The 15,683-nt window shown below is 46.0% G+C and overlaps 1 protein-coding gene across 1 annotated transcript in view; it reads left to right on the top strand.

The window, feature by feature from the left end:
• LOC115402767 (titin-like) overlaps positions 1-15,683 on the top strand; it is a 205,830-nt gene that overhangs the window by 62,657 nt on the left and 127,490 nt on the right. The window contains 20 exon segments of the mRNA XM_030111303.1: positions 773-1,051; positions 1,146-1,427; positions 1,540-1,818; positions 5,099-5,386; positions 6,390-6,668; positions 6,774-7,055; positions 7,948-8,226; positions 8,491-8,778; positions 9,050-9,337; positions 9,435-9,725; positions 9,806-10,093; positions 10,974-11,078; positions 11,196-11,481; positions 11,954-12,137; positions 12,243-12,326; positions 12,400-12,667; positions 13,703-13,963; positions 14,256-14,465; positions 14,554-14,631; positions 14,720-14,746. Of these exon segments, the coding sequence (XP_029967163.1) occupies positions 773-1,051; positions 1,146-1,427; positions 1,540-1,818; positions 5,099-5,386; positions 6,390-6,668; positions 6,774-7,055; positions 7,948-8,226; positions 8,491-8,778; positions 9,050-9,337; positions 9,435-9,725; positions 9,806-10,093; positions 10,974-11,078; positions 11,196-11,481; positions 11,954-12,137; positions 12,243-12,326; positions 12,400-12,667; positions 13,703-13,963; positions 14,256-14,465; positions 14,554-14,631; positions 14,720-14,746 (4,626 nt within the window).

Here is a 15,683-nt window from a genome sequence, read left to right as displayed (position 1 = left end):
CAGTTCCTCAGCAGTGATTTCACCACTCAGTCTTCTGTGTCAGCCTGGATTTCACAGCTCCTTCGACAAATGTTCACTAACCTGCGAAAAGCCCCAACAAATCCCCAACAAAGCGCTCCATCTGCATTGAGTCAAGAAGGTCTTTAAGTTCATCTCAGTGTCGACAAAACCTTGACAACTCTGCACTGCATTATGTGACAAAAAACTATCAACCATAAACCCCATTACCTTCAGCAGTACCCATTCGTTGACCCGTCTGTTTTGAGGTTCCTTCCCAAGAAGTTCCAACAAGTTCCAATGTAGTGAGGCTCCAATTGAAAAGCTTTTTCTCAGTTTTCCACTTTTCAGTTAGTATATCCAACAGATTGTAAAACACTTTTCAAAACTTTTCAGTTTAAATTCAAGTTCTTAGATATTTCCATCAAACATTTCTTTTGGATTCCAGATTACAAAAATGAGACTTTCTTGAAGTTTTCACTGAATTTATGACAATTGTTAAATTTTTCATGATTTAACTTCAGGAAATAACTTTTCGCAGTTTAAACCAAACAAATCCAAATATTTAATCTAAATTCCGTATTTCCTTGGAAGACGTGGCTTTGTTCAGCTTCCTCAAACTATGGAGCTGTAATTTAATCACACTTGCCCTGATGTAAAGGAATCCCTCTCAGTGGCGGTGGCCTTCAGGGTTTTTGGGTTTCAGCTTAAGGACTTCGCCTTGGATTGTTTTCCTGGTGTAAACCTTTTTAACCACTTCCTGATCTTTCTGTAGAGCCTCCATCTTTCGTTAGGGTCCCTCAGCCTGTCGAAGGGCTGAAAGGGAAGGACGTGAGTCTGTACTGCGAGATGCGCGGTACAGCTCCGTTCCAGGTTACCTGGTTCAAAGACAGAAAGCCTCTGATGGAGAGCAGGAAATATAAGATGGTGAGCGAGGGCAGCTCGGCCACGCTGCACGTCATTGGGATTGAGCCCACGGACGCCGGCGATTACGAGTGCAAAGTGTCAAATAGTGTGGGAAGTGACACCTGCCAGGCACCAGTTAAACTCCGAGGTCAGTAGAAATGGTCTCACGTGAACATGAGATTTTCCGAGTGCTTTGTCACCCCGTTGACTTTCCTTTTTGCGCTGTTTTCTCCTCTGTTCAGAGCCACCGTCGTTCGTGAAGAAACTGTCGAACACGACAGTGACACTGGGAGAGGAGGTGACCCTTGTGGCCACTGTTACAGGCTCTGAACCCATTACTGTGTCCTGGGTTCAGGACAAGGATCACATTCTCAGGGACGGTGACAACAGGAAAATCACCTTTGAGAACAACCAGGTCGCTCTTAAAGTCTTTAAGGCTGATGAAACCACGGCAGGCAAATACTCCTGCCAACTCAGAAACGATGCTGGGAGTGTGGAGTGTTTCGCTAACTTGACTGTTCTAGGTTTGTAACCATATAATTCTCTCTTTCTCTTTGTTTGTTGGGTTTTTACAGCCTTCCTCCCCCCACGCAGGTCTCATTAAATCATGCTGTGCTCCCTCCTTGTTGATTCTAGAAGCAGCAAAGATTGTGGATAAGCCCGACACTCTGAGCGTGACGGCCGGGGACATCGCCGCCCTGGAGGTCAAAGTGTGCGGGACACCGGAGCTCGTCCCCAAGTGGTTCAAGGACGGCGTGGAGCTAGCCTCTGGCAGGAAGTACAAGATCTCATTCTCCCGTATGATTTCCAGTCTGAACGTGCTGAACGCCGAGAAGATCGACTCTGGAGAGTACACCTTCCAGGTCATGAATGAAGTTGGGAAGGACCTAAGTAAAATCAACCTCACCGTTCTAGGTTGGTACTTCTTTTTACTCCATGAAGTGGTTGGATTAGTATTGCTACAAGACATCAGTGTGCCTAACCTGGTCCGGCCCTCAGAGACTTATCAATGGTCGCAAAGCTCTCTCCATTTTTAGGGGTATAGCATTTTTTCGGTCATAAAAAAAATGGCGAGTCTGCATCTGAGGTGCTGTCTCTGAGAAAATCAAGCAGAAACCATTTTAGGGGTGGAACATGGCCCATCTCAAATTTTCATGATACTGGTTTCGATGACTCCTTCAAAAGGTTGAAGAGATGGGGTAAAGTCATTTTTGGTCCAAAAATTAATTTCGGGGGTGAAATGGCACTTTCAAAATAACGCTCCAGCATCAGCTGAGAAATGCCTCCCAGTGGATAACATATTAAACTCAGGTATTTCGAATCTCCCTTTTTTTTCCTTTTTTTTTTTTTATACAACTGGTAATGTAATGCCATGTTTTGCACAATCTTCATGGCAAAATCGCTCCTTATTGATGATGGAAATTACAGCATATATTTAAATGTAAACCTGATGAAGAACCAATTTTATTGCTAAACAAAGAAGTCATTGTTCTACTTCATAATCTCAGTGTGATAGTAATAACATTCAAGGAAAAAGGGACTTGCCCTAATTTGATAAATTACACATTGATTGATCAATAGCTCCATACAACCATTTTTAGTGCTTTTTATCATTGGTGATGTGAAAAGTATAAATTAAATTAAATTTGTACCAATTATTTTGAATTATAAAGAGATGAAACAGTGACAGAAGTGAAAATTACTCTCAATATTTAAGTTGGTGAAAGCTTGGCATATCCAGCTGAGCAGAAAAGTGCCAAATTTTGATTGACATTGTCGAATTTGAGAGTGCTGAATTCAAAATTCACTGAAGTCGCAATACTACCAATTCAAGAGTTGACTTTAAAAATTTAAACTCCTGGAGGAAAAACATTGAGTGTCAGTGAAAAAAGAAAGAGTTTATCAACAGAGTTACAGAGACTAAATTAAATCCGAATGCATCTTTTATGGTCAAAAACTAGTGAATTAAAGTTTTAAACGGTTCAAGCTGAAACTGCCCAAGACCCCCAAACAGCTCCAGACAGAGTGAAAACCAAACACTTCATCCTCTGAAACACGGAGGCGGAGTGTAAAACACAGTATTCACACTGAGAAACTAATTTTTTTTTTATTATTATTATTTTTTACCACAACTTTTTTAGTCTAGCTTCAGCCTTTCTCTGAAACTGAGACCAAAAGATGTGAAAACAACCCTTTGGCCAATCAGGGAGCAGGACTCCATAATCAAAATACAAAACAGTGATGTCTTCATCTGTTGCTTCCATCTGAGAATCAAACTGCTCTTTTAAATATTGGATTATTGTAAAGAAATATCTAATATCTCTTTATGTTGTCGTAGTTTTGTTTTTTTTTTTCTTACCAAAATTTTTTTTGTTTGCTTGTTGATTGTACTGTGGTAAAATAATAAGCCTCTGATGTATTTAGGGCTATTTTTCTTCTTTGAGAGGTTTGTTGAAAATATCCAAGAGCAGCCTGAAAACTTATTCAAATTCATGTCATTCTCACATCAGTCTAAAATTAATGATCCAGTGAGTATAAAATGTACTGTAAAAATAATTATTATAATTTACTTTTTTGTTTGTTTTGTTTTGTTTTTGCTGGTTATTGAAGAAACATTCCTTTTAAATAATCCGACTTCTGCATCAGCAATGTTATGGGCAAGCGTTTTTCATTCAAACTGAGCGAAATGGAGTGGTAGAACCTCAGTGGGCGGGGCTGGACCATCACAGCTTTCTGCTTCCAGAGGCAAGCATATGAGAGTTTCAAAGGTTGTAAGACAAGCAGCATTCAGTGTTTGCGCCGGTTTCCTTCGGTGCCGCATATGAAGTTAACATCCTGCCAAAACCTCACAAACACACAAAACATGTTTTACTCACAACCAACGATTAACAAACACACTCAGTGTGGTTTGCAGATACAAAATATTATTCACAAACTGATGCTTTCTGATTTGCAAATACAGAATAAACCTGTATCATGTGTCAGAAACAATACATGTTTTACACACACAATGAAACATAGTTCTTCAATTACAAAAAAAAATATCCTCCAAGTACAAAAAACACTTCTACAACTTTGTGACTTTTGGCACTGATGTTCTGCTCTCCAGATTCGCAAGCAGATGCAGCGAGATTGATACACGTCAGTAAACTTTCTCGGAAATGTCCTGTAATTCTAACTCCACCACAGCAGGGGGTGCTGTTGCTTGACTTTGACTTTCAAGATGTCAACAAGTGACTCACTGCCTTTGACTTGGAATCAGAGATACCTGCTCAAAAGGAGAAACAGTTTGGGGGACTAAATATGGGGACCTTCAGTGAAATCAACAGCACCACCTGCTGATGTGGGCTTTGACGTACAGGACATTTCTGAGAAAGTTTACTGACGCATGTCTATGAGTATCTGTGCCAAAAGTCACATCTGTCACATAAATGTAGAGTTGCTTTTGTACTTGAAGAATGTTGTTTTTGTAATTGAAGAAATATGTTTGTGTGAGGAAAACATAATGTATTTGTTTCTGACAATCCGCAGAACAAAAAGCATCAGCTTGTGAATGATGTGATGTATATGCAAACCACGCTGAGTTTGTTTGTAAATTGTTATTTATAAGTTAGACATACTGTGTGTTTGTGAGGTTTTGGCATGGTTTTAACTCCATAGTGATGCCCCAAAACTGTCCAAACTCTCCCAAACTGGCAACCTGTGTGACACTTTCCAGAGGGGAGGGGGAAATCGCTATATGACATAATGTTACTTATTGCACCTTTGATGGTGCAGTCTGTAATATTATCAGTCAGAAACCTCCTTTCAATCATCACTGTCAAGTAGTGGAGAAATCCACAGAAACTAACATGCTAACCAGCTTGCCAGAGCTGGATCAACCCTGTAGTGACCACTCTGTACCAGCAGATGGTGCAGGAGTGACTCAACCTCTCAGTGTGCCTCCAGAAGAAGCAGCAGATTCGGATTTGGACACTTCAACAAACATGTTTCAGGGGTGCTGAAATTCTTGGGAGCAACTGAAATAAAAGTGCTGAAACTGTGAAGAACAGAGTCACTTTACTTAAAAATAGTAAACAAGAGAAAAGCATGAGCCTATCGTTTGAGAAACGTATCAACCATTCCATTTCCTCTGTTCCCTGTTTTTCTCCTGTAACATTTGCATCTGCTAATGGCTCATTTCCCTCCCAAACAGACAAGACGATTCCTCCAAGCTTCTCCAGGAAGCTGAAGGACTGCAACATGGTGGTGGGAAGCTGTGGAGAGCTGGAGTGCAAAGTGTCCGGCTCTCCTCCGTTCACCATCTCCTGGTATCATGACAGCGAGGAAGTCCAGAGCGGACCCAACCAGGAGATCTCCTTCAGTGACAACACCTGCACGCTCAGAGTTCCCACGCTCAAGCTGTCTGACTCTGGAACATACCGATGCAAGGCCGTCAACAAGGCCGGGTCCAGCGAAACGTCGGCCTCGCTGGTCGTCAAAGGTCAGTTTTTACCCAGAAGCCTCAGTGCTGACAGGACGTCAATTGACATGTTTCACACTCAAGCATTGCCCTTTATGCTGATTGTGTGAAGATATAAACAGTCTTCCTCGGGGTCTGGGTCTCAGTTCTCTATCCTTTCACAATAAATTCCTCAAAGTATTCTTGAACTAATAAATCTTCTTGCTGAATTTTTTTAAAAAAAAAGGTCCACAGGATTGGTCGACCTAAAAAGTGGTTGTTTCCATTTCTCAGAGGACTTTTCCATCTTCCATCTTTATTCTTCCATCAGAGCTGCAGTGGTTGGTTCATTACACTTTACCAATCGCGTTTTGACCACTTGTCATCTGATGGGACCTTAACATCTGTCTCGGGATTGATTCCTTCAACAACAAAGTAGCATTAATAAACAGCTGCTGTTTTCTGTCTTTGAAACGCAGAGCAGTTGATGAGATGCTGATTGCTGATCACTGCTGATTGACAGGAAATGGAAAGTTTGATAAATCTGCCATTGTTCACATGTGAAAGAATCTTTGGTTTGAGACTTTGTCAGTTTGAGACTTATAATGTGACATTCTGGACCAAGCGATTAAAGATGGAAAGTATGTTTACTATTCTCTGTATTGCACATGCACAATTGGCTTTTGTTGCAGTTATATACTTACTGTAGGTTGCCCTCTCCAATGTTCCATTGATTTTGTTGGAACTCTTGAGAAAAGTCTTCCATGCATGGCCCATTCTGGATAGTGGTCAAACTAGTGCTGGACTGATTTTCCTGTGACAGATGTGACAGACTTCCAACTCAACAAAATAGTTTCTTTTCAGAGTTATTGTTGAAAATGTTTATCCATTATCTGAATTTCCGATGTTAAGCTAACAGACCTGCTGAAAAGGTGAATAGTTGTCAGTTGTTGAGCTTCAGTTCTCGGTGGGTAAGAACTCTTCAGCAGTCTGATGGTGTGTTCAGAGTCTGATGGGAAAGCTCAGGGCAGGTTTTTGTTCACAGAGCCACCGTCGTTCGTGGTGCCACCTCAGCCCATGGAGGCCATGCCCGGCTCCACTGTGACCTTCTCAGCCATGGTGAAAGGCAGCGCCCCCCTCAGGCTGAAGTGGTTCAGGGGAACCAAGGAGATCCAGGCGGGACGCGACTGTGATTTCTCCCTGAAGGACAACCAGGTGATCCTGGAACTTCACAACGTGAACCGCAGTCACGCCGGAGAGTACACCTGCCAGATCATCAACGACGCCGGGAAGGAGAGCTGCCCCGTCAACCTCAGCGTCAAAGGTCAGGAATCAGTCCTCTCACAAGAAAATCTGATTTTGTGTAATACAGACTGAAAACAAAAACAGCTTTCTAAAACCCTACACTGATGTTGTGGCTGTCCTTCAGAGCCCGCTGCTTTCGCCAAGAAGCTGAAGGATCTCTCGGTCGAGAAGGGCAAACCTCTGGTGCTGGAGTGCACCTACACCGGGACCCCCAAGATCACCGTGAGCTGGTTCAAGGACGGTCAGCAGATCTTCGCTTCCTACAGATACAATATCACCACCACTGAGAGCTCCTGCATCCTGGAGTGTCTCAGCACTGATGACAAGGAGGCGGCCGGCCGCTACAGCTGCCAGGTGTCCAACGATGCCGGGAAGGACTCGTGTGAGGCAGCCGTGTCCATCCTCGGTGAGAGACGCTTTTCAGGGGGCAAGCATTTCTCTGAGACTTTTTCATTTCATTCAGTTCAATTTGATTTTTTTTAATTGATTTTCATTCAAAAGATAACACAAAAAATGTACATAAAAGAAAATAACACAAGAATGAATGAAAAAGGAGCAGAAAGAATAACTTACAATGTCTGTCCATTCTTTCATCACTTCATAGTTTCCCAATATTTACAAACGCCATCATCTTTTTTCACCTGATTTAACACTAGTTACATGCATCTATTATCATTTTTTTTCTCTATCTACCTCTTCTTTATCCAGCCACTTATATTCCATCTACAATTTCGATCATTATCCGTATTCAAAAATTCCAAGATCAGTTCCATTCTGTCAGAATAAAATTATGCAATGCTGGACACATTTATGCAGAGTTCACTTCTTTGGTCTGGATCAGAGTCCGGGGAGCTTTTACACCTCCCCAAATGAGCCAGACTTTCCCTCAAACCAAATCTGGTCTGGGCCAAATAGTGCTGCTGTGAAAGCAAAAGACAATTTTGCAGAAAATAAAAGGAAGAATTCTACATGTGCAAACACAGGAGAACCCTGCAGACCCAGACTCATTCGGGGACTTACTGCAGAACCAGACTCAGAGGTAGACACCCCTGGCATAATCTAGTAGTGACAAATATATGGATTAATTTGTCAGCGTCACTCTGAGTCAAAATGTTCCTGATTTGACAGACTTTCCAGATGAAAGAAAACAGTCAGGCAAACTTGTTTAATGTGGGATTTGGGTCAAATCTAATAACTTCTGTTTGATCTGGGTTCAGAAGCAGTCAGTCAGTGATTGGTCAGTCGTCTACTCCTGCTCTGACCACCAGAGGTCCTCACACTGCTCATTTTTATCTCAGAGCCGCCATATTTCGTTGAGCCTCTGGAGAGCATGGAGGTGACAGCGGGCGATGGTGTGTGCCTGAAGTGTTCAGTGGCCGGCACGCCCGAGATCAAGGTGTCGTGGTTCAAGGCCGACGGAAAGGTGCGCTCCAGCCCCAACTGCAAGCTGGAGTTCTCCAAGGGCGTTTCCTCGCTGAAGCTCACCAAAGCCAGCAAGGCCGACATCGGAGAGTACACCTGCAAGGCGGAGAACCGGATCGGCTCTGCCTCTTCCACCTGCAGGGTCAACGTGCTCGGTAACACCCCATCCACCCACACCCAAACAGATCCAACTGACCGACCCATCATCGGTCGGACACTCCAACTAACCGATTCACCAACAGATTGATCGTTCCATACACCAATAAATATCCCTATGTTACTGAGAGCATGTTACAGGTGATGAGGCACGATCTGAACAAATACAGAGACATGTGCTCACACACTCACAAACACACACACACACACACACTGAAGTGGAGGAATCTGCTGACTGTGAATTCAATGTTTGATTCCCTCAGAGGCTAAAACACAGCCGTCCTTCCCGAAGAAGATCAGCAGCTTGCAGCAGACAGAGGGTCTGCCGGTGCGCTTCGAATGCCGCGTGGCCGGCTCCTCCCCCATTGAGGTGTCCTGGCTGAAAGACGGCGAGCCGCTGCACCCCGGCGCCGGCTTCTCCATGACCTACGACAACAACACGGCGGAGCTGCAGATCGAGCGCAGCGAGATGAGGCACAGCGGAGAATACACCTGTGTGGCCTCCAACAGCGTGGGCTCAGCGTCCTGCAGGGCCAAACTCACCCTACAAGGTCTGTGTGTGTGCGTGTGTGCATGGTTTTTTTTTTTTATGTGTTTATATTGTCTATGTGTGTATGTGTGTGTATTTTCTATGTGTGTCTGTGTAAGAGTTTGTGCATTATTTGTGTGTGTATTTCCTGTGTGTGTGTCTGTATTTTCTGTACGTGTTTTTTTTTTTCTGTGTGTGTGTCTGTGGATTTTCTATGCTTGTGTTTTTTGCGTGTGTGTTGGAGGATCTGAGGCTGACTCCTCTTCTTCGGTCTCTTCTTCGTGGTGCTGCAGAACCCAGGTTCCCACCACTCTTTGACCAGAAGCTTTCGCCACAGGAAGTAACGGTGGGCGACAGCATTGAGCTTGAGTGTCACATGACAGGCTCCGCCCCCATTAAGGTCACATGGTCCAAAGACCACAAAGACATTCGCTCCGGAGGAAACTACAAGATGAGCTGTGTGGATAACAGACCGCACCTGAGTGTCCTGAAGGCCGACCGAGGCGACTCGGGCCGCTACTTCTGCCACATCTCCAATGACGTGGGCAAGGACTCTTGTTCTGCTGACATTTCAGTCAAAGGTACTCCTGCTGTGGGCCCGCCCCCTCTTCCAAGGCGGTTCTTTGAGTGAGCTGGTCCTGTCCCCCACTCACCACCTCTCTCTTGTCTCGCTTTTAGAGAGGAAGATGCCTCCGACGTTCACCAAGAAGCCGTCGGAGAACATGGAGGACTCAGAGGGGAAGCTGGTGAAGATCGAGGGCAGGGTGTCCGGGTCGCAGCCCATGTCCGTCAGCTGGTTCAAAGATGACCGTCAAATCTACAGCTCTGACAAATACGACATCAGCTTCAAGAGCAACGTTGCCGTGCTGTGCATCAGAGGCAGCCAGGTGGCCGACAGTGGCCGCTACACCTGCACCGCCTCCAATGAGGCCGGACAGGCCTCCTGTGACGTCACCGTGGGCATCGCAGGTGAGACGCACGTCTCCAGGTGGACTGGTAAGTGTCCCGCTGAGCAAAGAGCTGATTGTGGTTATCTGATTTCGTCGCAGAGGCCAAAAAGCCGCCAGTGTTCGACGTCCCGCTCAAACCGGTGACGGTGAACGAAGGGGAGAAGCTGAGCCTGCGATGCCATGTGTGTGGGACTCCTCCTCTGAAGGTTCAGTGGATGAAGGACCGCAAAGACCTGACATCCGCCGGCAGCACCAGGATCACATTCTCAGATGGGACAGCATGCCTGGAGATCAGCCAGGCATCCCGACATGACGCTGGCGACTACTTGTGTAAGGCCAGCAACGAGGCTGGCAGCGAGTTCTGCAAGGCCAAAGTCCTCGTCAAAGGTAATGGCACCTAAGAGGGTATCATCTCTTCCAGCAGACGTTCTTGAATTCAAGTGACTTCAAGCAGGAAGCATTACTACCATGTTTTCTAGAAACTAGAAAGCAACACAAAGACAACATCAGGAACAAGAGACCATGTGGACTCTGAGATGATTCCATGATCAATAAGTAACTGTAGCAGAAACCGTCATCACCACATTTGTATGAACACTTTCAGGCTGATGTTGGTCAGATGTCAACCAATAGTAAAGAAGGCAAGACTCAGACATAATTTATTCAAATACATTTTCTGAATTGAAGCAATGTCATTACCATAAAACTAGATTAAGAGCAAAACCATAAATCTCGTAGGTTAGACAGCCTAATATTTACTGAAACAGCTTCAACCCTCGGTCAACAGGTTGACATGTCAACAGGTCAGCAGATCACCAGGTGAACGGATCAACAGCTCAACAGTTTGACAGGTCATCAGGTCAACAGGTCAACAAGGATCCAAAACATTGAGATTACAGTTTCAATCCAACAAAAACGTGTCATTTCTGTCACTTGAGTATTGTGATACGATGCTGTTGCTGCCCGGTTAAGATCAAGAGATATATATATGTATTAAAAAAAAAAGAGGCAACTTCACGTGTCAATCTGTGGTGCCTGCCATTGCAATGATTGGTTGATCAGAAAAAGGGGTGTGGTCTGAGGTAGAGGCTCAACTTCAGTGATGGATACGGGCTGGATGTTTTTTTTATTCTGGATATGATCCCAACAGAGGATATCAGACACAGATATCAGATACCACCAGAGTTTGGGCTGAACATCATGTGAATGAGACTGAAACATGTGTTTATTGCTTTCCTTTGACCGTGTGCATGTTGTCGTGTTGCAGAGAAAGCAGCTCCGCCTCCCACTGAAGCTCCACCCTCCACTTCACCCAAAAAACTGGACAATCTTTTCTTCATCGAGGAGCCCAAAACCGTCCACACCACAGAGAGTGAGGAGAAACCCACAAAACAATCACTAATGCACAAAAACCCATACCACAAAAACCAGTCAGAAACTCACAGGTCTCCACAGTGAACGGTTGTCCTAATGATACCTGTCTTCACAGAGGGAACCGCCACCTTCATTGCCAAAGTGGGCGGCGACCCGATCCCCAGCGTGAAGTGGATGAAGGGCAAGTGGAGGCAAGTGACGCACGGCGGACGCATCTCCATGGAGCAGCGTGGCCAGGAGGCCAAGCTGGAGATCCGAGAGGTCACCAAGTCGGACTCGGGCCAGTACCGCTGCGTGGCGTCCAACAAGCACGGCGAGATCGAGTGCAGCGCCGACATGCACGTGGACGAGAGGAAGGAGGCGGCACACCTGGAGGGAGACCTGCGCGCCAAACTCAAGAAGTATGAATGTCCAGCAGCCCTGTTGCCGTGCTCTGTAGCGTCTAGTCTGTCCTCCGTCCGTCTCACACATCGACTCCACTCACTCTTCTCATTAATCACCAAGACTTCAAGCCATTATGTTCAGATTACCCTATCAACTGTCACATTGTAGCACATGATAGAGTATCGATCTTCAACTTCAATCGTAGTTCTGTTTTAGTCATGTATTTCCACTCTGGATGAGCGCCTCCTCTTTCTGAGCACCAGACTCAATGTAATATAACATAGAGATTTCACTGACATTATAACCTGCAGACAATCCTAAAATCTGCACCATCTTCTTGATTTTAATAACGATAGAGCAGTTGTTTACAGAGCGAACACCATGTTCAGCCTGGAAGTTTCAAATATTTCCAGTGAATCCGAGCAGTGAGCAGCATCTCGTCTGGACACATCAAACCATCGATTTCCCTAAACTGCTGCTGTGTTTCAGGACGCCGTCCAAACAGAAGAGTCCTCAGCAAGAGAAGGACATCGACATCGTGGAGCTGCTGAGGAACGTCGATCCCAAAGAGTACGAGAAGTACGCTCGGATGTACGGAATCACCGACTACCGGGGTCTGCTGCAGGCTATCGAGCAGCTGAAGAAGGAGAAGGCCGAAGAAAGTGGAAGAACGGTGAGGATGATGATGATGATAGAAGTGATGATGATGATGATGATGATGGTGATGGAGGTTGTGATGATGATGACGGTGGTGAAGAAGATGCCTGTATGTCAACAGGAAGTGGATCGTGCAGACAGAGAGTCTGATGAAGAAATGGCCCGGCTGGTGGCCGACCTGCAGAAGAGGATGGAGCGCACTGAGGTGAGGATGCGTTCAGTGTCGCCTGGGAAAACGGAGCTTCTTTCTGAGGTTAACACCGTGTGGTCCCCTGCAGCCCGTCACCGTGCTGAAGGACATCACCGAGTGCTCCGTCCTCACTGACGAGGATGCGGAATTTGAGTGTGAGGTGAAGATCAACTATCCGGAGATCACGCTGTCGTGGTACAAAGGCACGCAGAAGCTGGACAGCGGCGACCGCTACCACATCAGCGTCATTGGAGACCGCCACCTGCTGCGCATCAAGAAGGCTCAGCGCGCTGACCAGGGCAACTACCGGGTGGTCTGTGGCCCACACATCTCCAGTGCCAAGCTCACCGTCACCGGTCAGTACGCAGCTCACACATCAGCAGAAACCACACAAACACAACTCTGAACTCACAGAAGTCCACCATGTCCCTGAAGTTCACCATGTCCCTGAAGTCCACCATGACCCTGAAGTCCTCCCATCTATTATATGTACAGTCGAGGAGTCCACCATGTCCCTGAGGTCCACAGTGTCCCTTCATGTTTCTCTCCCATGTGAGATTATCACAAAGATTGAAAACATCGTTAAGACTGGATTATCACTTCATTCAGTAGACCAGATTTTCCCGGTGCAAGATGGCCCCCTCTCTACAACAGTGGTTCTACACAGTCCATCTGGACCACAATGGTTTTTTCAGTCCATCTGGGCCACAGTGCTTCTTCTCACTCCATCTGGACCACAGAGGTTTTTCTTGATCCACCTGGTCCACAGTGATTCTTCTTACTACATTTGGTCCACTCTGATTCTTCTCTGTCCATTTAGTCCACAGCGGTTCTTCCCAGTCCATCTGAACCACAGATGTTCTTCTCCAATCCATCCTCACCCATCCCCACCAGTCTTTACCTGTCCTTAACTGTCCCGACCTGTCTTCGTCTGTCCTCATCCATCCAGGTGTACTTGTCTTCACTTGTCTTCATCCATCCTCACCTGTCCCCACCTGTCCTCAACTGTCCCCACCTGTCCTCGCTCATAGTTTGCTGAGATGGGCTTCAGTGCCCCTGAGGAAGATGGATGTTTGGAGATCACCTCCCTGCAGACAGAAGGCTCACTGAGCTTCAATCAGCTCTGATGGTGTAAACGACCTGTACTGTTACCAAAAATAACCCTCTTCTGTTTCTGAAACCCCCTGTTGTCATGCCAATGTTGACGTGTGGTTAACTACACGATGGAGGATTTGGTGGCAGTGTTATTCAACTCTGAGTTTCATCACATTTTGTCCCTAGACATCTCTTTGTACTTCATGATGGACTGTGGTTGGATTTGCTGATCTGATCATGCATAGAAAACTGACTCTGTGTGTGTGTGTGTGTGTTTGTTTGTGTGTGTGTTTCAGAGTTGGAGGTGGAGAAGCATCTGCAGGACACGTCGGGTAAGGAAGGCCAGCCCTGCACGCTGTCTTGCCAGTTGTCCGTCCCTGACGTAGAAGCTCAGTGGTTCAGAAACGGGAAGAAGTTAGAGATGAAGGGCAGGTTCTCCTCTGAGGTCAAGCACAAAGTCCAAAAGCTTCTGATCAAAGACCTGAAGCCCGAAGACCAGGGTCGGTACAGCTGCCGGTACCAGCAGCTGGAGTCGTCGGCCGAGCTATGGGTGGAAGGTTTGTAGCCGGACGGTCTTGACAGCTTGTAGACCTGCTGGATGTTCCATACTCACCTCTTGGCTCTCATCACGCTCTCATACTAATGCCTTTTGGATTTTTGGAGCTCACCCTCTTTTTTCTGGTCCTTTTGGGCTTTGTCTTCCTCTGTCTTAACCTTCTTCACAAGTATCTTCCAACACGCCATGGTTCCCTGTCTCTTGATAACCCCTGTCCCTGTGGTGGTGGTCTCTAACCGTGTGGACGTGGTGTGGATGTTCTCAGCTCACCGTCCCGTCTGTGTCTGTTCTAGCCGAGCAAATTCATTTCACCAAACGCATCCACAATGTGGAGGTGAACGAGCGCCAGTCGGCCACCTTCGAGTGCGAGGTGTCCTTCGACAATGCCATCGTGTCCTGGTACAAAGACACCTGGGAACTGAAAGAGAGCCCCAAATACAACTTCACCAGCGAGGGCCGAAGACATTTCATGGTCATCCGAAACGTGACCATTGAAGACGAAGGTGTGTAGAGGCCCAAACGGAAGGCTTCTTTCTTTTCTTCTCACTGTTCCCTCCATGACCTGAGTGTCTCCTCACTCGTCCCCTGTAGGCGTGTATTCAGTCATTGTGAGGCTGGAGCCCAGAGGAGAGGCTAAGAGCACAGCCGAACTTTATTTATCTGGCAAAGGTACGGTTTACCGTCAGGCCACCGCAGATTCCACGCCCCGCCTCAGTCTGAGCTGCTAACATCTTCCTCACTCTTCCTCCTTCCACAGAGATCGAGCTAGCCATGGTGCCGCTCGGTGAGTATCTGCATCTACACCGCCCAACGTGTTGGGAGATCCTGGAGTGTCCGTCAGTCTGAGCCCGTCTCCATCACGTTAACTCCATCCTCCCTGTGCATCAAACTTGAGCTATAGATAGAGTAAACCATAAAAATAAATCAATCAGCAAATTAAATTCTTTCACTGCTCTCTCAAGTCAATTGGGCAGATGATAAAACATCTGCTTATGATACTGGCTTCAAAAACGTTCCAAATGATAGAAAAGGTTCATCAGAACCGAGCTGAAGACCCCTGAATGCAACACACTGAAACTCAGGCTAGTTACATGATAACAATTTCAAGTGAAAATGTCAAACGTTCATAGCGTTTTGGGACGACACTGGAGCTCGGAATCACAGGAAGCAACTTTTTGAAAACATTCCTACTCCCTCTCTGTATAGATGGAGGAACCTCTGGTCCTGCTATTGGTGCTGCTCCTGGTCTATATTCCCGTAGGACTTGGGAATTTTAGAGTTAAAAGTCAAACATCATTTTCAGAATGTTGTCATATAAATGAAAAACTTCTCTGAAACAAAAGTGCAAAACGTGTGCATTTTTACAAGAAAAATAGATGTGGAAACGTGACCTCAAATCCACAACAATCTTGTTCGGAGGCTGTGTGTTAACCAGGATGGGTTAGGGTCAGGGGAGTGAGTCAGGATGACGGACCATCCCACAGGGGTCAGGGCCATCCAGAGCAGGCACTTTCTGCACATGGACAGTGTATATGAACTCCTGGTCAGGAAGTCTGATTAGAAACCAGCAATGAAAACATGTTGGCCGAATAAAATATGTTAGTCAGGAAACCTGCTGGGACGTTTCTGCAGATTCTGGAGTAACACCATTAAAACTCAAAATTTACATCAGGAGAACTTTGCTTGAAGTGATTAGTGCTAACTGGCCCTGAAGCTCCACC

Source organism: Salarias fasciatus, chromosome 16, assembly GCF_902148845.1.
Source record: "Salarias fasciatus chromosome 16, fSalaFa1.1, whole genome shotgun sequence".
Lineage (NCBI taxonomy): Eukaryota > Metazoa > Chordata > Actinopteri > Blenniiformes > Blenniidae > Salarias > Salarias fasciatus.
The sequence above is the reverse complement of the archived record's forward strand: the minus strand, read 5'-3'. Positions and strand labels throughout refer to the sequence as shown.